The sequence below is a fragment of the Abramis brama genome (genome assembly GCF_963993115.1).
Source record: "Abramis brama genome assembly, chromosome: 12".
Lineage (NCBI taxonomy): Eukaryota > Metazoa > Chordata > Actinopteri > Cypriniformes > Leuciscidae > Abramis > Abramis brama.
In genome coordinates this window covers 28,520,174-28,546,766 of record NC_139974.1, presented here as the reverse complement: position 1 = coordinate 28,546,766, position 26,593 = coordinate 28,520,174, and the positions used below count along the sequence as shown (strand labels likewise).

Sequence of the window (26,593 nt, the reverse complement as noted above, 5' to 3'; positions counted from 1 at the left end):
TATCTTGTCCTTTTAACAGTCAATCCGCTGTGATATCTTGTCCTTTTAACAGTCAATGGGTTTTCCAGTGCCCTAGTCATTTGTCAGTTGCGTGTTCCTTTTCCGTGTTCACAAGTTTGAGTCCTTTCAATACATAGACAGTAAAATAGATTTCAATATAAAAGTCTTATGACAGTCACTACTGACTGACTCACTCATAAAGACAGTCTTTGCCACCATAATGGCGAAATAATGTCTGTAACTTATGTTGCTGTTTACGGACAGGGACTATTTTTTCCAGTGGAAGGAAGGCTTTTAGTGATTTCACTACATGAAAGTTGCATAGATACATATTTTTTCTGACGTTTTATAAAAACAATAAGGTACGAGAGGCTGTGCTATATCGTGGCACGACGTGAAGCGAAGCGAAGTATAGCAGATATCCATTTAGTAATATTCAGTCAGATGTTAAATAACTGCCATTATTTGAAATGTAAATGCACCGATGTTGAATGCAAAGTGCTCAGCATCAATATAAACATAAACAATATAAACAATATATTTATTACATTAATATAAGTTTACACTTAAGCATATTCATTTTACAGTATATTATAGTTATACTTTATTTTAAGGTGTCATTGTTACAATGTAATTATATATTTAAATACTGAGCAATATTAAGCAACTACATACTTACTATAGGGTTAGGGTAGGATTAGGATTTGGTTGAGGGTTAGTTGCAAGTAATTATGCATAATTTACAGTTATTACTATGGTAAGTACATGTAACATATGTAACAAGGACACTGTAAAATAAAATGTTACCGTATATTATTTCTGTAAAAAGTAAACTCTTTTTAAATGTATGCTAAAGTGTTCTTTTTCACAAGGTTAACCATTTATTTTGCTTTTTGGAATTTAAAATATTTTAAACAATTTTTTTTGTTCATTAATATCACTGTTTAGCAGTAGTAGAAGAAGCTTTTAGCTACAATATTGCGGACACAAAATAAAAATATAGATCGGAACACTGACTTGATGAACACTGGTTGCATGATCTGTACTTCATTATTCTTGAAAAGCACAGTTGCCACTGAAAAATCTTACCAGAGAATCTTCCACGCTGAAGTTAAACATGTTCATGGCATCTGTCTTCAGTCTGGAAACGAAGTCTTTGTACTCTGGGTTTTGAGGCTCTCTGTAAGTCAGGATTTTCACGCTCTGTGGGTATACAACACAAAGACAAATTTTAAAGATACTGTTTAAAGATACACTATTTTGATCACACACATAGCCAAACAGAACATTTGAATCTTTTCAATTAATCCAACAGACACATAAAGCGGTGGAGTTTGCAAAGTCCTTATTGATTTTATTTATAGAATTTCCTGTTCTTTTGTGTTGTTTAACCCTGTAAAGCCTCAAATAATAGACAGAAAAATATATTTTTTAAATGGAAACTTAAGACAAATTGTTTTTTTTAATTTTTTTTTTAAGTTTGCATATGTGTATGATAAATCACCATTTTATGGTTCATATACTTTGATATGGTGAGAATATAGAGCTCAAGCACGAGGAAGAAAAAACACCTGCACTTTATTCAGACTCCCAAACAGAGCAAAAACATTCAATTTGATACATTGTTGATAATTATATGGCCAAACAGTAAGATGAAATTCTAATAGCTTGTAATACAAATCAGTGAGATCTTTATATAATGTAAGACTGCTTACATTAAATGCATATAAATATCAGTTCCCTTTCAAGGGAACTCAAGATGCGTCGAAACGCTTTGGGAACGCCTCTGCGTGATTACGTCATGAAGCACGTATGAAACCAGTCTAACAGTGTGACGGAACGTCATGTGACGTCATCGACCGGGAAACTATAAAGCACACCTGAACCAAACAGCGTCAGCTTCTGTGTCTTCAGCAAGCACTCTATGTGAATCTATGTCCCTGGTGTTTTTTGTCTGTCTTAGAATTTGCTAGGCACGAGTTTTCACCCATAAAAAAAACAACAACAAAAAAAAAAACATATATATATATATATATATACATATATATAAAAACTTTATAATGGCGAGCAAACAATATTTCAATAGTGTGTTCATCCCTACCCAATCTGCATCACGGGTGGGGATACACATGTATTGTGTGTTGTTCGTTTGGGAACGCAGCACGTTCAGTCAGCCCTCGAGGGGGCTGGATATGAGCATTGTTGTGAGACAGTTGAGGACGCAGTGCTCCCACCGATTGCTCTTAGAGGAGGGCGACTCGGCTTGCGTTCCTTGCGGCTCGCGTCCCGCTTCTGCCAAGGCAGAGCGGCGGCTCGAGTCATGGGGTTCGCAAATGGATCTGGCAGAGCGGTTAGAGATGGGCTTCGCCCTTTCTCTGCCTTCACCTGCCAGGTCCAGTGTCTCATCTCGGGGTCGGAAACACGCTTTGCGGTTACTTCCATCCTCAAATGTGGCACCGGTACTGCAATTATCCAGTTCTGAGGAGCTGAATGTTGTAGTTATCGAAACAGACTCGCCACTTCATGTGAAGCAAACAGCTTTTTGAATCGTGTCCCTCCCTGCCCTCACTACATTACGAGTGGGTAAAACACACAGTAAAAGTGTTTGTTTGGGGGCGGTGCATGCACATCAGTGTGGGCTGACAGTTTCTTTATGGTTTTATTTAATTTTGAGAAATTAAATGAAATATCTTTCTGGCTTTTTAGCTGTATAAAATACTATGCACTATCTAAATCCATGTTTATGGTAAGAACACGTGCCGAGTGCTTCGTGCCCTTTCTAAAATCCGTACTTATGGTAAAACAGATCTGAGGACCGTTATTATCTCTAAGTAGGCCAAGAAGCCCTGACGCCAATAGTGTTGGGCTTCTGAGGGTACACCCCTCAATGGGGAAGACGGTTTTCACCTCATTATACGGTGCCCGTCTCCCCTCGGTGCCCTCAGGGGGCCGGTCTGCCAACCCCGCCTTCATGCCGGGGCGCAGAGGGTCCCCGCGAGTTTTTACCCGAGGGTTGCTCGCTCCCTCCGACGTGGGCTCTAGAGTGGTCAAGCCAGTTGTTCCCTGCCGGTGCGCCGCTTCAGGGCACTGTGCCTGCTGTTCGAAATACACCAGAGGCCAGTCTCGAGAGACTGGTATCCTTAGTAGATCTTCTGGCAGATTGGAAACTTCTACCAAATATATCTCGCTGGGTCCTGCAGGTGGGGTCCTACCCTCAGTGGTTGGTCCCGAGCAGGCTCTGGTTATGGAACTAGAAGTAAAAGCTCTTCTGCAAAAAGAGGCTATAGAACGGGTTCCTCCGCCCAGCAGGGAGGAATTCTCCAATTTTAGATCTGCGCTGTAGGGAAGCTCAACAAAAAATCAAGATGCTTACTCTTAAGCAAGTTGTGTCACAAATCAGTTCCGAGGACTGATTTGTCACGTTAGATCTAAAGGTACATATACTTCCACATATTCATCCTTCCACAACACAGGAAGTTCCTGAGGTTCGCTTTTGGGGGCGAAGCGAACCAATATGGTGTTCTTCCTTTCGTTGGCCAGCCACTGTAAAGCAGTTTTAAAAACTGTTAGGTCTGATGGCAGCAGCGTCCAGCATTATACCTTGTGGCCAGTTGTACATGAGACCATTGCAGTGGTTGCTCAGAACCAAGGGGTTCTCCACGAGGGGAAACCCGCTTCGTCATGTGGCGATGCCTTCGTGCCTTAGTCATGTGGAAATTACCTTGGTTCCTGTCCCAAGGGCCCTTGCTGGGAGCTCCTTGTCGTCGCGCCAAGCTAATGACGGATGCTTCCCTCATGGGTTGGGGGGCGATCATGAGTGGTCGCCCAGCCCAAGGTCTTCGGCAGGACCATCATCTCTCATGGTATATCAACTGTCTAGTAATGTTGGCGGTGTTCCAGGCTCTGAAACACTTCCTCCCAGACCTGAGGGGCCATCATGTGCTTGTTCGGTCAGAAAACACATCGGTGGTCTCTTATATAAACCATCAGAGGGGTCTGCGATCGCTCCCCATATACAAGCGGGCTCACCAGATCCTCCTGTGGGCCCAGGGGAAGCTACTTTCATTGAGAGCGATATATATCCCAAGGTACTTAAATCAGGGGGCCGACATCCAGTCTATATGACACAGGTCCATGACATTTACAAAACTATTAACCTGCATAGCTTAACGTTATCGGCTAGTGTACAGAAAAATGTTCATGCAATCCAGGCTTTTGAGCTTAATCTAACAGAAAGGGATGATAAAGGATGATTTTACCTGATATGAAGTGAGCACTACAAACACGAGCCTCTTTGATCGTAGCATTGTCCCAGTCTGGTCGTTTATAAAAAAAAAAAAATATGAACAGTTTTCTGTACACTAGTCTATAACATTAAGCTATGCAGGTTAATAGTTTTGTAAATGTTATGGACCTGTGTCATGCTACAGACATAGCCAGCTGCTAGTAGTTAGCCGCAGGTTAGCGCCAACATTGTGACAACAACGGTAGAGTTAGGCCATGGTAAGTAAACAAATGTTTTCTGTAAACTGTAGACTGATTTAATAGTTAGGTGAAGTTTGATATCTGGCATTAATTGTGACCTGTGTCATGCTACAGACTTAGCAGATAGCAGTATCTATCTGAATAGATTGTTGTACCATTGAATATCTGGCCACTTGCTAACGCTGTCTACCCATTCTGTTAGGAGCTCGGGATCAGGCAGACAATCGCCATTAGCTAAAACAAGTTTATTATGGTACTGTTCCCGTTCCTGTGGTGGCAAAGACAGTGCATACCTTGACACAATATGCCGGTCTATTACATTGAAGGGGTCTATGTAATGATGATTAAGAGATAAACATCAAGCGTAGCGTTAGTTCTGGCAGGTCACGTTAGTCAAGCTCGCATCAGCTGACTCTCAGCTGATCCACATCTACCTATAGGAATACGACACCTATCACCATATACATATATAAGCTCCTTCAGTATTATCAGCAGCTATCGTGTTTCTCATGAGCTAATTACCCTCCTCCATCCCCAGCTCCTCCTCTCGCCAAGTCAGGATTTGGCATTCTGATTCCCCTTGAATCAGAATAAATTCTCGAATTATGTTGTACTTTAAAATCTTGAATTAAATATATTTGCAAACATTCATGTTGGTTCTGTTCTGTTTACCCCAATGGGGGTTATTGCTGCTCTCCCTGCTCTTATCCATGCTAGGCTGCATGGATGTGCAGGGAGTTCTCGCCCAGAACGGACCCATACCGCCAATCCAAACTGTATGCTAATTGTCAATCGTATTTGATGGTAGTGGTCCTGACAGAAATATAAATTCTTAAAAGCCTGATGTATCAAATACATGAAATACATTTTAACATGAAAAAAAGGATGTATGGATAATTAAGGAAACTTAAGTTGCTTCAGTCCAGTAAATATTAATCTTGAAAAATATTACTAACATTATGAAAGTTATGAAAGTACAATTACTTTTTTTTTTTTTTTTTTTTTAGATTTCACAGCAAAAAGAAATGTGTACAACAGCCTGAAGGTGGACGTTTTTACAATTATACTAAAAGGTCATTTACTAAAAAAGTATAAACTATAAATCAGATGACAGAAGGCATATAGTAGATTGTGTACAACAGGTTTTCCACTGCAGTTTCGATCATGCATATATCAGATTTGCATATCAAATATGATACTGAAGGCTTTAAAGGGTTAAAGGTCACAGCAAACACAACTAATGAATATTGATTTATTTAAAAGTGTTATATTAATGTATATTAAAAAGCACTTATCCTGAATAGCGCTTTTTATTTTGGCTTGTTTGGAAGTCTGCTTTTTAAATTTAAAAAAGGTGCTGCAAACGAACAACAGCTCCCTCCACAAAGCCCATAGTGCTTTGTTTGTGCTCTTTCATGGTCACCTCCTCTGAGAAAATGTTTTTATTTGATCTGTTGATCAAATAATTCAACTGTGTTGTGCCAAAATTAATGTCATAAACAATTTTCTTTTGCATCTGTGCCACAAACGGACAAATTATGACGATGTGAGTGAAAAGGCTGTTGTCTTAAAATTGAAAAGCTTTCTCAAATCTTCAAACTCAGAAAAAGCCACCTCAGCCTCCACTTTGTGCCTGTCCTCTGAGGATTCTTAGATTTTGTGTATAACAGATTATGATTCATGTGAAGTGGACGGGGATAATGGGAACTGATGTTGATGATAACGTCTCGGTTACGTATGTAACCCTCGTTCCCTGAAGGAGGGAACGGAGACGTTACGTAAGTGGGGGTTTCGCTAGAGAGCCCTATCACCTTAGAGAATTAGAAAACGAGCCAATGGTATGAAAATACCATGGGTCTGCAGAATTTGCATTGCGAACTCCGCCCCACCGCGAGGGTATAAAAGGAGCCACGAGTGCAATCTTGCATTATGTTACCTGCTGAGGAGCCTAGACTGTGCGCCCCGGCCATTTCAGTGGTACAGCAGCAGTGGCATAAGGACGTAACGTCTCCATTCCCTCCTTCAGGGAACGAGGGTTATATATTTAACCGAGATGTTCCCTTTCAGTCAGTCACTACGAGTTACGTCAGTGACTGACGAAATGGGGGTCCCAATCTAATCTAGCCAATGTGGCTGTCTTCCAGTGTCTTGCGCAAGCCCCAGCTCCTTGTCATGAGGCTTGCCTGAGTGAAGGGCCAGGCTAATGCAAGAATACCAGGGGTACACTGGGTAGCATATCCCAGATGGAATATGTGACACAGCGCCTACCGAGAGGGAGGACTTAGAATACACATATGACCCGAGTACGGGATGCATATGGAGAACTCAGAGGTATCCAGCCCACAGGGTGGAATGTTTCAACCTCGAGATGGCAAGAGGGGTTTTGCCGAGGGAAAACACGTGCTCGGAGGAGACTTACAGTGGAAATACACATGTGGGGGTTGCCCAACCAGGAACCTTGCACATGGAGGCACCTAGCCAATCACGAGGGCTGACCAACTGGGCATGCACTCTGGTGACGGCATCAACAGTGGAGTGGAATGGCGCAGCAAGCGATGACATCGAGCAGGTCCTACTTACTGAGCACTGGGAGCGAGTACATGAGAGGACACTGGCTCTACACAGAGATTGTAGAATCTCGCGAATATGTTGGGTGTCACCCAGCCTGCAGCTCTACAGATGTCTGTTAGCGAGGCGCCATGCGCTAGCACCCAGGAGGAAGCCACGCTCCGAGTGGAGTGTTCCCTCACCCCTAGGGGGCACGGCAGGTCCTGCGCTTGGTAAGCCAAGACAATGGCGTCCACTATCCAGTGAGACAACCTCTGCTTGGAGAGAGCCTTTCCCTTCAGCTTCCCACTGTAACAGACAAAGAGCTGGTCTGAGGTCCTGAAACACCGCGTTCTGTCTACGTAAGCACGAAGGGTACGTACTGGACAGAGCAGTGCCAAGGCTGGGTCTGCCTCCTCCAAGGGCAGCGCTTGCAGGTTCACCACCTAATACCTGAAAGGAGTGGTGGGAACCTTGGGCACATATCCAGGGCAGGGTCTCAAGATCACATGAGAGTTAGCCTGCCTGAATTCCAGGCACGTTTCGTCAACAGAAAATGCCTGCAGGTCCCCTACCCTCTTGATGGATATAAAGCAACCAGGAGTGCTCCTTCATAGAGAGGTACTTAAGCTCAACTGAGTGCAATGGCTCGAAGGGAGCTCTCTGCAGTGCAGATAGAACCACTGCAAGGTCCCAAGAGGGTATATGAGGGAGGCGGGGAGGATTTAACCTCCTGGCCCCTCTAAGGAACCTGATGACCAGGTCATGCTGTCCTACCGGTTGTGGTGCACAGAGATTGCAGCCACATAAACCTTCAGGGTGGAAGGAGACAGCCTTCGTTCCAACCCTTCTTGGAGGAAGGAGAGCACAGACCTAATCGGACATTTTCTGGGATCTTCTCGGCGAGAAGAACACCAGGTGACAAAGAGGTTCCACTTAAGAGCGTAGGCGTATCTTGTGGACAAGGCTCTAGCTGAAGTGATGGTAGCCACCACCTGAGGTGGTAGGGTGCTCAAACCTTCCGCCAAAGGGTGCTCCGTCTCTGAGAAAGGAGGTCCTTCATCAGAGGGATTGGTCAGAAAGGGGCTGTCGCGAGGAGCACCAGTTCGGAGAACAAAGTCCGAGTGAGCCAATGAGGCGCAACCAAAAGGACCTGCTCCTCGTCCTCCCTGATCTTGTACAGGATGATGCTTCTGACTCCATAAGATGGCGTGCGAGTTGCAACATACAGCGGGAGAGCAGATGTTGCCATGTTGTCTGAACGGACCTGTATGTGCTTGCCCTCCAGCAACGTCCGAAAACGGTGCAGAGCTAAACGTATGGCCAGCAACGCGAGGCAATTGACATGCCAGGCCCAGGTGAAGGCTGCCGCGTGGGCCGAGCAGGAGGGTGCCCTCGGCGGGAAGCAGACTGAGGGGGCTTTATAGTTCTTATAAAATAGTTTTTATATTAGTTGTTTTAATATTTCTTGAATCATATCAAAACACCTGGAAAATTCCAACACTTGACTCTGCAGTAAATTATATAACAAATGTCCCCATGTGGACTTAATCTTACATATTTAATAGGTGTTTTGCAACTGACATGTAGCAGAAGTACTCAGATGGTCTTCTCATAAACAACTGTAAAAAATTATGTGTTTCACTCATGGGTAATATTTCATACTTATTTATATATGTATCTATCATTAAAATATACACAAATATTCTTAGAATCTGGGCTCAGTGTGTAAATATATATAAAAGGACACACATTTCACATGTTGTCAGTGAAGGGGTACTTTTAAAAGGTTCATGACATGGATTCATTTGTTATTTTAATATGTTCCTTGAGGTAACATATATTCCTCCGACTCGATCCATCCATGAAGCCATTAAATAAACCATCTACTTGTTCCTGACGTTGGTATCCTTCTGGGGTCAGTTGCAAAAACATACGTGCAGTGCTGCACCCACTAGCAGTTAGTCAAGGGGAAGTCAGTCTTACTTTTCGTTATCAAATTAGACCAATCTATGTTTTTATGTAACTGACTCAAAAGACTAGTCTTAGCGGTTTATGCAACCGGCCCCAGAGGTCTCTGCAGAAATGAGCAAATGATCCATTTAAACAGGATGCGTGAAAGCAAATGTTCCTTTATGTATCCATTTACTCTACCATTTGTCCTCTTGTTGGCAGACTCAAGTGTGTGGAGTATGTAAGAAACTGAACACGCATCTGTATACTGAATCCAGTGCAGACATTGTCAGTGATTATAATAGGTTCTATTTGCTTTTGACGCAACGCAACACTCACATCCAGTGTAGGCAAATGACGTGTGACCATTTGACGTTACAGATCTCACAACTTCCAAATGAGCCGTTTTTGGAGCTTAATTAAATAAATGCTTTGTTTATAATGAGGACATTTTAAGCTATGAAACTTGCAGGATGTTTTAATGGTACAAAGACCTCTTATATGACAAAATATCAAGGCAAATTTGATTTCTCATGACCCCTTTATTAATGAAACTCTGGGGTACATAAGACAAAAAGGTTGCAAACACTGGTCTAGTTTGTTAGACAAGTCAGTGGAAAATGGAAGTTGTGAAAATCTTCTGCATTGTCGTATATAAGTGAAATGGCTTCTCAAATTAGATAATGGATAAATAATTTATAATAAACAATGCAATACTCCATAAAAATAAGAATTTTCGATTATGATTTCACTTTAACTAGATTTCACTTTTGACTTTAAAGCTAGTGTCAGTCTCAACAGACTATAGTGTCAGTCTGTAGAGATTACAAAATTACGATTTAACACTTTGTCATGGCTTTGACCAACTGCTTGATGAGCAAGTTTTTCTTTGCACTGCAGTATTTAGCTTTTATTACATAAATGTCCAAACAGGACAATCACCTCCGATGTAAACAGTTGATGAAATCATTTTTGTACCAACTGTTAGCTGTATCATGTATAATAGAATGATTCCTTTCTGCGGATAAGTAAATGTCAGCTCACCACAGCTGTTAGTTAATGCCAATGAATGTAAATAAACCCTCGCTGAGTCTGTGTGAGAACTCATTATAATGCAGTTCCTTAGAGTGAAAAAAAACGCCCATTGAGTTCTGTCAAACACAACACATTCCTATTCAGTTTAAAGCCAGTTTTGGAGCAGATCAATTTTTCAGGATTTTTCGCACATATTATCACCCACCAGATAAAACTCTTTAGTTTGATTGCACATACATGTAAAAGTAAAAATGCACTTCTCTTTTTCAAGCTGCATGAATTGAAGTATCATTCATGTCGGTTACACTTTAGATTAGGGTCCAATTCTCTATTAACTATTAACTAAGTTTTTTGCCTCAATAAACTCCTAATTACAGCATATTAATAGTTAGTAAGGTAGTTGTTACTAATAAGTTTAGGTATTGGGTATGATTAAGTGATGTAGAATATGGTCTTGCAGATGTAACAGAGTTTAAATATTGCTGTAAAATGTATGCATAACGTGGGAAAACTCGCCTTAAGCTAGGCATTTATACTTCGCGTTCGCCGGTGTACTATTATTTGAAACAACAGGGTGCGACTCGGTATAACTGTCCATCAGGAATCAGCGGTGAGAAGTAAGGTACACTCGTGAATGTTTATTTTAGTAGCCTACAACAACACTTTAGTACACCAAAACCACACTACAAAAGAATCGAGTAAGGAAACCAGATTATTCCTTGTGACATTAGAAAAAAAAATGGATATGAGAACGTAACCTACAACTAAATTAACGTTATCTTACATAATTTCTAAACATTTGTATTTAGTTTTGTGAACCTTTTTATAAAACATGGCCATTTATTTTTATTTAAAGGGCTTATGTCTGGTATTGTAGGCTCATTTTGTTAATGTACGTTAAGCAACTAATTTAGGCACAAGAACTGGGTGCCGGTGCTGTGAGATGTACATGCTCGGCCAGATTCGGCTCTCGTGCGTTTTCGGATGCGGAGCCGTGCGCGCTAAAAAAACGTGCACTGCACACCGCCACACGAAATGTGGCCTTGCGCACCCAACGCGCAAGACCACCCACACCGCAATGATGACATTTTTGCCGCGCGCACCCTCGCGCTCGTGCGTCCACACATAAATAAGAGATGCTTTATTTTCAGTTTTATAGCTGATTGTCTTATTTTGTTTACATCTTACTTTACACACTTCAGGGCAGGCTGTTGCAGCTAGCTCAGGGGAGAGACTGTATGACACTATGGTACAGCCTGAGACATGCACAATAAAAAAAATTGCCTTCTGCATTTTTGTTTTGCTTTTCCCTCCATTGTACCGAACTTGTACCGAACCATGATGTCTGAACCGAGGTATGAACCGAACCGTGACTTCTGTGTACCGTTCCACCCCTACCGCCTGCTATAGGCTATTGTTATTATTATTTTAAGAAGCACTGCACGTAGCCTATATGCGTACAAGGCACAACAAACCTGGTGTTCATTATTTATTTATATTACTTTATATTACACACATATATATATATATATATGTGTGTGTGTGTGTGTGTGTGTGTGTATTTTGTAAATTTTAAATCGCAATTTTAACCAGAAAAATCTAAAATGTATTCCCAAAACGTGCAGCCCTATAGTTTCTCTTGATATCAGCATGTTAACAGGTTTTTTTTTCTTTCTTTTTTCTTGTTTTTTTTTTTACAGGGACCAGATGCCCCACTGATGAGTCCTGCTGACTTCAACATTCACATAAGTCTCTGTACATGAACATGGTAAAGTGAAAAATCAAACACCTTGGAAATGACAGGTATGTACTATGTTTCAGGAATAGCACAAAGGTGTGTGACTGTTCAAGTCTCTGTCTTTAGATCAGTGTGTTCAATAATGTGCTTTTTTTCTCATTTGTTGTGTATCTTTGGATTATGTTGTGTTATAAATAAATCCAAACAATCAAAAAGCCATTCTTTTTAAAATCTCTCCTCATTCTTTGTGCAAGGTTCCTCATAATGATAGGGTCTGATAGCACCTGATAGGGCCATTATGGGAGGGTCTTTGTCTTTATCAGGTGTGAAACACATCAATATTCATGATGATTCATGCCTCCTCGCATACAGCTTTCTTACACAAAACATGTCTTATGAATTTTAAATCAATATATTGTTTTATCTGAATGAGTAGGCAGGATGATTTTCACATAGTTTTGGAGCAAATATTCTACGCTACGTGATACAATTTTCAAAAGTCTTGTGAAGAAATAAGCAGTATGGGTTTCATGACCTTATTTCAGTGAAAAAATGTTTTGTTTGTTTTTCACAAACCACACATAAATGTCATTATCTCAAAACTACAAACTTTTACATACATGCTGCTGACATTTTTTTGTAGCAGAGTTTGTGCTACATACAGTGTAATCAGACTTTAGCCATGAAAATGTCACAAGTAACAGAAATAAACACAAATGTCAGTGCATGTCAGAACACCTCCAGGGCCCAGAAAACACCTCAGACCCCAGAGGGTTAATGCTTTGTTACATCATTCTATCTCCCGAGTCTTTCTGGTAGAACTGAATAAATTGGCTCTGAATCAAGCGAAACCCCAGTGAGATCCAATTAAACCTTTATTTTCATAGATATCAAATTTTATGTAATCAACTCTGCATTTTAAAATGAGCTTTTTATAAAACCATGCACACATTTCCACTATGCACACATTTCCACTAGATCCCATCAGTGACATTAACTCAAACTACTCCAATTAAAAATAAAAAAAAAAAGGATTCCAAAAAATATGCGACACTTCATTTCAGCCTAAATAAACATTTAGAAATTTTTTTTTTAGGCACAGTAGGGGGTGTCATGTTGGCAGTGAGCCACATGAAGACATGAAGACATGAAGCCATGCGACAGCCTTCACTAGCACCTCCAGAGCTGTCATATTTCCGCATATTTCAAAAATCCAGTCATATTTCTCTGCATGTGTCTCTCTGTCTGATCCTATCTGAAAACAGGAAACATAGCTGCAGCTGGCTCCTAATCACACATCAACAAAGACACAATTATGTGTTCACAGTGAATATGCCTATGCATTTCCCTTTTGAAATCTGTGGGGAGTGTCGCATTTTCATGGTTTGACATTTCCTATTTCAATTAGATGAAAATGCATGTAAAATATATATCTTAAAAAATAATAATAAAATAAAATAAAATATAAAAAAATTATGTTTTTTTCACTTTTATTTGTCATGGGGCCTGTCACAGGTTAACCACATCTGAAATTTATCCGGGCCCCCTCTGGGCCCTGTCTGTGTTTTATTACTATTCACATCAGCACATTTACATCAAACTCACTTTAAATGCCTCCCTGGCTGCATTGTCATCAGCATCTCCATTTGCCCATGGTTTAGCAGGGTGGCTTTGCAGACTGTGTCCAAACAGATCGATGAAGAAGAAAGCATACTCCTCCTGAGGATGACCCCGTCTCCAGAACTCCACCATCAGCTTGCGAAATATCTCCCACTTGCAGCAGACATAAACCACTGCAAACACAAGATAGAAAAACTCAGTTGAATGGAATGCGCTTGTGTGGCAAATGAGCTTTGGTTTGTACTGCAAATGCAAAAGCACCTGAGAGAATGATTCAATATGGACATAAAGCATAAATTACACACCTAGGGCATTATTCATGAAACTTTTGTATATAAAGTATATATGATGAGTAAATTCAGAGTAATGTACATGTAAAGTGGACCTTCCCAAAAAAGTTTTAAGTTAAGATATGATTAAAAATGTGTTTTCAATCATTTTTTATTCATCAATAACACTTATTTTCACATTTAAATAAATTACAACTAATTAATAATGTTTTTATAAATTTTGTAGTTATATATTAAGATAAATAGTGTATTAATAATCAGGATGCAGCGTCATCAGTTTGCCTAAAAGGACACAAAACACAAAGGGCCCTATTTTAACAATCTGAAACGCAAGTATCAAGCGCGAAAAAATAGCTTATGAATAACATGCGCAACGCGCCACTGACTTTAGACTAGGTTTTTCCTGGTCAGTGGCGGAATTGTTTTCTAAACCTGCAAAATAGCATCAGGGAACGTTTGCGCCGGAACACACCTCCTCTTTGCGCTGAACAGCCCCCGGGAGCACAAATTCATTTCCTAATTTACCGACGTGCGTCTGTGGAGGGAAAAGTCCGCTGTGCGCGGGTGCAAAATAGGAATGATATATGCGTCGGTGTACAAAGTCAATTGCGCTGGGTGCAAGATAGGGCCCAAACATTTACACATCATTTATGCTTGGTTGGGAGTGTTATTTGTTTGTGCCAAGTGAGATTTTGAAAATACATAATTTTCCCCCTACATAATTTGCTCTTCATTTTGTTGCACAAGCACTAAAAAAGCTTGTTCTTTGTCAGCAAGTGAAAAACAAGAGAAATACATGAAATTGCCCAACATGTTATTTTTTTTTCTCAACCAAAATCACTACATCACTTCATAATTGCAACTTCTCAACTGCCAAGTAGGAGCATCCCAGGAGGATTTGCAGGCTGCATTAATCTAGGGGGATTTAACAACATTCATACCAGCCTATCATTTCCCTCTACTTCAGTGATAAGGTTAGGGCTATGATTGTATGAAAATAGTTTCAGGACCAACAAAAGATGTTGATTCAAGAACATGTACTAGGGTAAATCATGTTGTGCAATGAACATCTGTCACAATCATTTTACCAAGAACTACATGTTCCAAGGCTTAATGCGTCAAGGTTTGATATTTTTTTGACATGTAATCTGCAGTTGCATTTTAAAAAGTCTCTGTAAGTACATAAGAGACTCCCGCCCCAAACTCACATCATTAATTGAACCAGATTTTTTCGAGATGCTCAGACAAATCGAAGTGTTTTGAGAGTACCAAATAGCCATACAGTTGTCTCTGCCTCTTATTTTGAGTTAAGTATTTTAACATCCAAGTTAACAAGATTTTCCCTGCTTTTATTCACCTTTCCACAGAATATTTGAAGGTATCATTTGCAGGTAACATTTGAGTCTGTCTCAGTTGTTAAAGTGCAGAATATGTGCATATGAATCACACTCCTAAATGCCAAAGAGAGGTAAGATCGTCACGGCAATTACCCACAGACTCACTCCTAATGGTGGGCTTAATGAGGAAGTGAGGTGAGGTGTTAATTACAATAGTACCTTTGAAAACACGTGAGACAAAGACTGACATGTTCGAAATGGAATATTACTGCACTGGAAAATGTGCATCTATGCAAATGTGTGTCTGTCTGTCTGTCTATCTAGCCACTGTAGACAAGACAAACAGGCAGAAAGACAGGCTATATATCTATCTATCTGGCTATCTATCTGTCTAGACAGACAGACAGACAAACTTTTGGCAGTTCGACTAAACAATGAGTGAAAAATACTTGCATTTGGAAACAGAATGTAACAATGTTAAAGGTTCGGGGAAGGAGGCGGGAACCGGCGTATGATCAACAAAACTTTAATCATAAAATAAACAATCACAAAATGAAAGTAAAGCGGCAGCCCCTCACGGAGAACTGCCGCATATAAACATAATAAAACATAAAACACAAAATAAATAGTCCAGGCCTGGTCCTCTCTCATCTTGCACCGTCATCACTGTTCCTTTTATCCTCACGGATCTCATTCCGTGAGACTCGAGACCGGTGTGGCATAGAAAAAGGACTCTGTTCTCACAGCTCTCGGCCCCACCCTGCTTGCCCCAGAGAAGATCACTGCATTGAAGTGTGAAATATGTATGCAGGGCCGTCGCTAGTGGGGTGAAAGGTGGTGACAACTGCCCAGGGGGCCCCACAAAATCCAGCAGTTATACTATAGGCCCCTGTTGTGTGAATAATTCTAATATTTATATTAGTTGTATGCCTTTTCAAAATATTCTCTTACCTCCCTATAAATGGTTTAGTCCGATCTAAAGTATTTATTAATTATTCAAGTGACAAACATCAGATCGACCCAATAAAATTGTAAGTCCTGCCCCAGCTCGTGAACAGAACCAATCAGAGTTGAGGCGGCAGTGCCTGAAGTTAACGATGAACTTGGTGGAAGAGCAGGAGATTGACTGAAAATGTCGGGGGAAAAGAAAACATAACTTAGGGCACCAGAAATGCTATGAAAAGAATGAGAGGGAGGCCAGGAGAGTTGTTGTATCCCAGTCGATCAAAACGTTCTTTGAAGACAGGTTGTATTGTTATTTCGCTGGAAATAAGAAAACTACCGTCTACAGCCTGTCAGGTAGGCTACTGTCACTCTTCATTATCGATGCGCACCACAATCGACCTAATGATTACGTGTTCAAAATCCCTGTCTTTTTACACTATTGTAAATAGAGTTAAAAAATTGACACGAGTCACGACGCATTGCATTATGCACCTGACCTGCCGGCTGATGATGTATTTATTAGCCTACATCAATAAAACACGAATGCACTAGAATGAATAAATTTTAGCTTTATTTAATAATATTATCTTTATTAAAAAATAAAACAATAAATGAGGTTATTTTTTAAATTTGACTGCATTCTTGTCATTCTTGTATAAATGTTTACTTTTTGATTTATGAATTATAACAGACTGTTTCCCTGATGGGGGAAAAAAACATTATTTTGCTGTTAATTTTTTTAAATTGGTTTTATTATTATTTAACAATTTCTTTTTATTAGTTGTAATTTTTATATAAATGTAACTTTTAAAATAAAGGTTTTACAACAACATCACCTTCTTCTGTTATACTGTATGTGGGCCTCCATGCTCATCTACTGTACAGTATATGATATTGGTGGAGGGTGGTGGGGGCCCACATCAATATTTTTTTCAGGGGGCCCCGAATCCTCTAGCTACGGCCCTGTATGTATGTCATGCAGCATACTTTGTTACAGTATATGCTACACTTTTTGGCAAATATAATACACGATCAGCACAGTACACATAGGCTACTACATACTGCAGAGATAGTAAAAGTATCTCTTTCTCCTGCTCTCATTGTGACTTTCTATCAACAGGTGAAGCCTTTGAAAGCCTCTGTTATTGTGCAGTAATTTCATAAATGATTGATTATGGAGGAACTCCTGGTGACAGAAGATTAAGTGCTGTATCTGTTGCTATGGCCGCTTGAAAATTAACTTAGATACTTGAGTGAACCAGAACGATTTATGTCCAAACTCAAAGATGTCATAAAACCTAATCGCATACCACAACAATAAAAAAAAGCACTTGTGTCTCAGGTGTGCAGCATCAGCGCTGCAGTGATGGATTCACAACAGGTGGGGCTTAAATAACACTGACAGATGTGAGGGCTCGTTATTTCGGATGAAAAGATTACCAAACAGGACAACACACAGCTCTTCATTTATGATGTACTGGGAAGCACCAGTAAGTCATTATCCTCTATAACTGTCCCAATAACAAACATGTCTTCTCTATGCAAATGGAATTGAAGAACAGAAGAACATACGCAATAGCTCTATAGCTCCACTCATGCACTATGAATATAGTTGAAGTGTGGACTCTTTTCTAGCAATCTATGAGCTAGTTTGCATTGAGGATGAACAGTGACCATCTCGTTCTAATTCTCAGAAACAGCAGCTCTTTTCCAAGATTTAATACACTCATTTCTTAGAAAAGAATTCAGTTATGCACTTTGCCTCATAGCTTCTGCCTCCTTCATTTCACCTTTTTGTTTAACTTTCTTTTCCTCTATAGTGAATAGTTATAGTTTATTTCTAACAACATGACTTGCTCGTGTCTTTTTAGTTGTAAAACTTGTAGTAGAAGTGATTGATCAGACTATTTTCCATATAGAGCAATAGATTCAAATATTAACCTTCCTACTTGCATCACACTGAGCACAAATTGTAGGCATTTTTTAAGACATAAATACACATTGAATTAATACTGGATCCTTCATATCATTTATTTAATATATAGATACCATGATAATATCATACACCTTAGTCTGACTCCTTTGCAGCTTTAGGCAAGGCATCATATAGGGTTTGGAACGGAGCCATTTTTTTTGTGTGTGGATTTTCAGGCCATTTGGCTTGTTAGTGGTAAATACTATATTCAGTCTCGCATTTTGTCATCCTGGGATCATTGATCATAATAACTGGGTGACAAATTAATTAAGAGAAATCTCCACACCTCATTTCACTAATCAACAGGCAATCAGAATCAAAGCCCAGTCAAATGCATTCAGGGCTGGATGCTATTCTGATGTAATTTCCCTAATGACGACGTCCTGGTGAAAATCCAGTTTAATTGTTGACTCAATCGGTACTGAAACAGATCATTGTCTACTGCACACTACACTGTATTTTCTAAACAAAAAACAGTGTGGAGCAGTATTCAATGATAAAAGTTTTAAAAAGGCACATATTGCATTATCATCGCATTTTAATTCGATTGTGCTGTATTCATTTTTCAGCAGTCCAATCTGAGTTAAGAAAGAGTTAAAAATCGTGGTTGATAATACTTATGGTTTATTTGTTACATGTTGCATTGTGGGATAGTACAGTATTTAGTCCTCTGTACAAGCATACTGTAAATATATTTGCAAAAGTAATTTAGCAAATGTACTAGGTCTTCTAGGTATTCAATGCATACATTAACATTCAAAGTTTGGGAAAATAAATGCCCGAAACGAGTCGTCAATCTCTCCTGTCTTACTTCCTGCAGGTTTATAAAAAATTAGCATAATGCCAGCCTATGGTCTTCACTGGCTGCCCTCGAATGACATCTACTTTGACCCGCCCTCAAACACTGCAGTTGTATCTGAAGCCTGCAAGAGTTTAGTTTGTGTTGTCAACATGTAAAGAAGATGCTGCGAAAGCAAATCCACTTTGCGTACACTTCCAAAGTATGAGGATTCTGGCTGGAATTAATACTGTAAACGGTCATCGTTACTGTTTGTATCACTGTGTATAGCCTACAAGTTTTGATGAAGCCTCCAAAGCTGAAATTCAAATAAGGTAATGGGTGTTTCTTTTCTGACACGCAGTGCACAATAAGTGGTAGTAAGTGGTATGTTTTTGGAAAGGAGGCGTTTAGAGACCAGATTCTTGATCAAACTGTTTCAGATGCTGTGAGAAAAGAGATGATGCTGTAATGTATGTTTTGAGAAAACTTAAGTGTTTTTTGACCTTGGATGCATGTAAAGTACCTATTGTATGAGACATCCAAAACTTAGGATCTTAATCTTTAAAATAGCATAATAGAGGCACTTTAATACTTTTATTCAGCAAGGATGCCTTCTGAACTTTCTATTCATCAAGGAACCACAATGTATCGTGGTTTCCACAAAAATATTAAGCAGGATAATGAAGTTTTCAGCATAGATAATAATAATAAATGTTTCTTGAACACCAAATCAGCATATTAGAATGATATCAGAAGGATCATGTGACACTGAAAACTGAAGAAGCCTGCAGAAAAATCCATCATTGCTGGTCATCAGCATAAGGTATGTTTTGCATACTGGGACCAGCATGGGATGCTGGTTTCTTGTTTGTGGTCACCAGTAGGGCTGTAGTCAAGACCACCTTTGTCGAGTCCAAGACAAGTCCAAGACCAGGACTAGTCGAGTCCAAGTCAAGAACGAGTCCAAAGAGGTTCGAGTCCGAGTCAAGACCGAGTCCAAAAAGGTTTGAGTCCGAGTCAAGACCGAGTCCAGGACAGGAAAAAAAAAAAGCAGTCTGCTAAAAAAATATAGGCTAGCCTATAGAAATTAAATCATGTAATAATGAAATAATGAATAATTTTATATATAATTCAAAGTTCTAATTCAAAGAACAACAAAAAAAGAATAATTATATAGGCCTAAAGGAGCACACACATTCGTTTCGACTGTCTGATCAGCCTTACATTCTGTTCCTGTCAATCATACACGCGATGTCAACCAATTAAACTGCATGAGGGAGGGCCGAGCCAACTCACAGACACACACACACACACACACACACAAGAGATGCGGATAAACCGCGGATCGGGCGGATGACGTGACGAAAAATAATATTTTAGCCTACCACTCGTGGAATAGGCAAAGAAAGAAAGGTAAGAAAAAAAGTCGGAAAACTTTGCCCATTAATTAGATGTGCAAGGCAAAAGAGCCGGCTCTTTTCATTGAGCTGAGTGAAACGAACCGGCTCACGAAAAAGAGCCGAAATGCCCATAGTTATTAGGTGGCCAGTGTTTCACTTTCCCTCCAATAATATTTTGTTTTAATATCGCGGCGACGTATGTGTGATTACTGGGAACATAATAAAGACACCTGGACTCGGTCGAGACCAAAAGCCATATTTGGCAAGACCAGTGGCCGAGACCGAGACAAGTCCGATTCCGAATACCAGCGAGTCCGAGACAAGTCCGAGACCATAGAAAAGCGGTCTCGAGTCCAAGACCGGACTCGAGTAGCCTACAGCCCTAGTCACCAGCATTTCATAAAATGATCTAGTACGTTCTCTTTGTACCCTTAAATTATTTTGGCACAGCAGACCTCCCTGATCTGCTGGGAACTATTTGATTTAGGTCTGTTTTTCGTTCTTAGTCATATCTAATGCAAGAAGACAGGGCTGGGAATAGTTTATGACGACTGACTGAAAAATTACCTCTCATTGTTTTGTTCCGCATTTCTTCTTTTTGTCATTTCATGCAGTCGTTGTTTTCTCGTCAGATTGAGTCACTTCATGTGAATAGCTTTTTGCATATGAATTCTCCTGTAGTCAGATAAAATCAGATTGAGTAGACCAAAGGTAAAATAATTGAATCAAGGTCTGTAAATCAAACAGACCTGCCATGTATATGGCCCCTGTCAGATATTGCATCAAAAAACTTAACCAAGAACAAAAAACTCAAAGATATAAATACCAAACACAATATTTTTACATCAAGCACTGTCCTCCCCCACAATAATTATGTTCCCAGGCAATAAACAAGGCTTTATACAAGTCAGTGTTGAAAGATTAATGTTTGGGGAGTATTGTCAGGGTCGTTTTTGATAGCTCCTTATTGGGGCTTTACCAGTCTGAGCGCCAATGTACCAACACTACCCACCCATGAAAAAACACCATACACATGCTTTGCCAAGCACTGACTTAATCTAGCATTCAGGCATACAAGTTCTGTTCCAATGAAGGTTATTATAATTAATTAACCAAATCTAAAACTATATAAACAAAACAAACATTTTTGTTACTTGAAATAAAATAAATTTTAACTGAAATACAAGAAAAAGAAACAAAATAAATAAAATATTAACTAACATTAAACTGAAAAATATAAAAATTAGTTTAATATATATATATATATATATATATATATGTGTGTGTGTGTATATATATATGTGTGTATGTATATATATATATATATATATATATATAAATATATATATATATATATAAATATATAAAATAACACTGGTGCCATGCTGTCTACTGCCTACACAAGCAGCTGCCTTAATAAGGCAACATCTTAATGGTCATAGTAAGTGATGGATTGTAAATGCACTTCATTGGTATTTAAGAAAAAATAAATAATGATGTGCACAGGTAAGTCATGTAGGCTAATTAATACTGCAATGTTCCATCAAAAATAAGAATTGACCATTTTGATTTGATGGTGACTTTGATAAGCAGCAAAATACATGCAATAAATAACATTTCAGATTGTTTTTCACCAAACCCTATCATATGACTTCAGAAAACTTGCATGTGATCACTGCATTATGATACTTGTGCATCCTTTTTCAAAGCTTCCACCATTCATTTCCATTATAGAAACAAGTGCAAACATGACTTTTTTTTATTCTTCTTTTTTGTTCAGAAAAATAAAGTTCATATGGCTTTAGAAAAACACTTAGGTGAGTAAATAATGACTACATTTGAATCTTGGGGCGAACCAAAATATATATTTTTTTACATGCTATAGTATGCTATATTACACAGTATTTTGGTTGGACCAAGTCATGCACAGTCTTACTGCCTCAAAAGTAATTTTATATATTAATGCCCTACTCACCATAATTCAGAGTAAATAAAAATGAAAACTTGGCCCAAACTGATGCTTCTCATCCCTCACCAGCTGAGATGTCAGTCTTCATATTCTTAATAGAGTCCTGTCACAGATCCTGATTAAAGAGAATGTTGTGTGACAAGCGTGCCCAGGCATGTAGGAGATATATTTAACCGGCTGTTATGAATGTGAATGTGTAGCCAAAGAGTGTTGGTATTACTGTAAGAGAGCATTTTCATTCTGCCTTTGTCACTGTCCTCTGCTGTCTCGCTCTTCCAAGGTGGTTGATGCTCTAATGCCCTGAGAATGTCTTTCATTGCACCCTGTGATGAATAGCTGTCCAGTGTCAGACCGTCAGAATGAATGATCCACAAAGACATTTACCGGAAAAGCCTCAAGCTTTCAAGGATAACAGAAACTCTGAGTTAATTAAACCTTCTAGGTGGGTGGCTGAGCAATGTTTGACTCCCATGCTACATACATAACTTGGCCTCAAAAGGGAAACCTATCTCACATTCATAATGGATTTTAATGGACATAAATGGATTTCAATTGAAACTTTCCATAAAAGATGCCATGCTAAAAGACATGGTCTTGCAGAAAATGTTATCTTAATTTTAACTCTAGTCTAAAATTTTTTTAATTGTAATGTAATTTCTTTAGGGATGCATGATATATCGATACTACATTAGTTCTCGGATTAGAGATTTTGTACATTTATCAGTATTGGCCGATATTGATATTAATCCGTATTTTTTCCCTGTATTTTTACATCTAATGCACACTTAAAGTTAATCTTTAAAAACACAAATTTAATAACACTGCTAAATGAAACCTTTAGCAAATATCAAAATGAATATATATTTTTTATACTGTACATTATAATGTTGTGATGCCTAAATTAATTTTAAAATGACTGATTGTAGTTTTTAGTATTTTATAATTTATTCAGACAAAAATAATATAGAATTAATTATTTATCAACCATAATATGAAAATAATTATTGGCTTATCGTATTGGCCAGAAAATATTAGTCCATCCCTAATCTTTAAAGAGCAAAAAATTGGCAAAAGGTGCACAGTGACATAATGGCATTTATAATGCAGAAAATCTGTTGTTCCGGAAGCTTTTCGGTAATCAGAACATTCCAGACATAAAGTCGTCAATTTGCCATTGACTCAGGGCTGTTCCTCAGGTGGCATGAGGGGTGAGTCGCTCTGATGAATTATACCTCCAATCAGATCTGACTGGAACTCTAGATTGTCTGTTTGCAGAAGGCACCTCTACTGTCTGTGAGCCTCCCATGGGTCTTTGGGGGTTTTGCATCGACTGGAAATGCCAATGGCTGCTTTTATGTGCCAGTCACCTTGTGTTTACAAACCCGTTCTGTGAAACACGGTGACAATCTCTACTTGTCTCAACAACTGGGCACAATTATAATCAGCTCTTTCTAAGTCCGTGGAGGCAACAGATGGCCTCTTTTATGGGAAATTACTGAAACTGCAGGCTTTGCCTGATTACTCCTCAAACGCGAGTCAGGAATATCCTTATCAGACTTCATGAATGATTATAGGCTAAATGTTTGCTTGGACAGACCTACTAATTCTTTAGCAGTGCTGTCAAAAGTACCAGTACTATGCTACCAAGCTGATACTTAAATTTTAAAAATGTAACAATACCAATCTTTCTGCAGTATACCAGTAGCACTGAGTACTGAGTCTGTTTGGTACCAACTGATAGACTGCTCCTTTTAAACACTCCTGCACGCTCTATGAAGAGCGTCAAAGGTTTCTATTTACAATGTCTTTTTGAAGCGTTACACCGTGTCCTAACCAGACGCAACGCCATGACAAGTGATAAAAGGCATCTTTTCCATGTTAATCAGAGTTTTTGTCCTAACCAGCTGCGACGGCGACACGCGATTATTCTATTTTAGAAACTGTTTCTATCTCTGCAACATCGCAGTTGGAACAACAACAGAAAATATGATAATCTCAGGTACTGTTTATGTGTTTTATTTAATGTCTTTAGCTGAACTGAAAGCAACAATGGACAATTCACCTCAGATCTTCAAAATAAATAAAAGTAAACAAGAACGTTCAAACTGTCGACTCATTGTTAACAGACAAGTGTATTCTGTGACAAAGATTCTATCAGTAACTCAGTATGTATTTTTAATAATGTTAAAATGGTGTAATATTCATGAATTTAATTATGTACTTATCCATTTCGTTGTGAGTGCCGGGAGCTTGCCGAGAGATCCTGCCCACGTGCTCTTTTGAATGGTCGTGATTTTTGATTGACTTTATCGCGTCTCATTGTCGCATCTGGTGTGGACAGACAAATTATTTGCCGTTGGAATCTTATCTCATCACATCTGGTTAGGACACAGTGTTAGGGAATTTCTGTTAAGAGTGTCAATACAATGGCTAATCGGAGATGTTAAAGTTACTCAGAATTCACTATACAGAGTTTTTATTCAGCTCAAGCTCACTGAGTTCTGCATGCTTGTAAATCCCTTCTTAAAAACCAACAAAGTGTAAATACAATGTCAATAAGAGATTGTGCAGGTATTGTGCAGTGTAGACAGCTTCATTGATTATATCAGGAGTTTTTGTAAGAGTGCAGACATCACTGAGTTTGTGCTGAACTGTGAAGTGATCAGCTTCAATGATTATAAAGGGAGGAAGTTTTATTTCTCTATATAAAGATTGAATCCGAAACTGCAATGACTGGCATAGTAATAACCAAATATATATACATAAAATAACCAATAACCAATAGTGTTAAAAAGCAAATGTCAGACAAAAACGCATTTACTTAAGCAACCATGCCATTGTAGCTTCCTTTTATGAGGCTTTGAGCTCTTTTATCATGATTCGTGTTTCACTGGACTCAAGCGCTCTGTATTGCAAGTGCAATGCTGTACCATACCGAATAAGTTTACTGTCAGAAAAGTCATATATATGGAGCTTTTTATGATGCAAACATAAAAATATTAGTTTACAAATCATGAACTAATGTAAAGCATTTGGAGTCAAAACATCCCACTAAACATTGGACGTGCAGATCATGTCTATATTGGGTCCGTCAGTCCATGACCAATTCTGGACATCTATTTGACGTCCAAACTAGGTCCACTATTTGGACGTCCAAACTAGGTCCACTATTTGGACGTCCAACCATGACCCAACTTGGACGTCATATTGACGTTCAACATTGGCCCTTTGAACTGGGTAATTTTTTTGGACGTCATTTGGACGTCTATGACAGTTGCAGGAAATTTACATGATTACTATGTAATTTTTTTTTTTATTTACAAATATCAACATTGTTATTATCAACATGATTAATACATATGAATACAGATTATTTATAATTATTTAAGATCATTTTCCAAAAACTCCATTTGATCGTCTCAGTATCAGGTGATAACTGGAGACGCGTACAAGGTGTGATTCTGTAGCTCAAACAGTAGAGCGTTGGCGTTTGTAACACTAAGATCATGAGTTCGATTCCCAGGGAAAGCAAGAACAAGAAGTGAGTGTGTGCGTGGTCTCATGAGAAGAAGCCGCTGTTTTGTTTGAGCGCGATTATCGTTTGTAAAAGACTTATCTAATAAAACACACGATCCACAGCAACTTGCAAGCTGACCCCGTCACCTTCCTTCTTCCCACAAACAAACTTTTGTGGACGGACGTCAACATTAGACATGCGGAAGACGTCGAAAAAAGACGTGGCCTGGCGTCACAAAACAACCCCTTCAATGGACCGAATTTGGACGTCCAAAAATTACATGAAAATGACGTCACTCCGACGTCACATTGCGCAGTGGGATAGTATTGTGTTTTTCCAATGAGCCACTGTTGGAAATTCTGGTGTCATGTCAACACTATTCTTTAGTATTATTTTCCACATATGTGACTCTGGACAACAAAACCAGTCACATGGGTCAATTTTTTTAAATTGAAACCTGAATAAATAAGCTTTCCATTGATGTATGGTTTGTTAGGACAATATTTGGCCGAGATACAACTATTTAAAAATCTGGAATCTGAGGGTGCAAAAAATCGAAACATTGAGAAAATCACCTTTAAAGTTCTCCATTTATGTTTGCGATTGTGCTGCATTCACTCACAAAAATAAATGTTGTATATATTTACGGTTGGAAATTTACTAAATATCCTCTTGGAACATGATCTTTACTTAATATCCTAATGATTTTTGGCATAAAAGAAAAATCGATAATTTTGACCCATACAATGTATTGTTGGCTATTGCCACAAATATACCGTGCTACTTGTGACTGGTTTTGTGATCCAGGGTCACATATTAGTATAATATTAAACTCACCAAAACTCTGTAATATTACAAATGGAAGTCTGGGAATGACCAATAAGTCTTAATTAATTCAAAACTATCTTCTGTTTTATCTTTTTCAAAGTCATCACCCTTTGCCTAGATTTCAGCTCTACACATTCTGTTAATTCTCTAAACCTACTGGAGGTGCATCCTTG

General features: G+C 39.0%; 1 protein-coding gene across 1 annotated transcript in view; it reads right to left on the bottom strand.

Moving 5' to 3' along the window:
• Positions 1–26,593, bottom strand: part of npr1a (natriuretic peptide receptor 1a) — a 119,441-nt gene that overhangs the window by 77,255 nt on the left and 15,593 nt on the right. Inside the window, exons 3-4 of the mRNA XM_084130668.1 lie at positions 13,364–13,551; positions 1,090–1,203 (exon numbers count right to left, since the gene is read on the bottom strand). Coding sequence (XP_083986794.1) covers positions 1,090–1,203; positions 13,364–13,551 — 302 coding nt within the window. The remainder of the gene's footprint in view (positions 1–1,089; positions 1,204–13,363; positions 13,552–26,593) is intronic.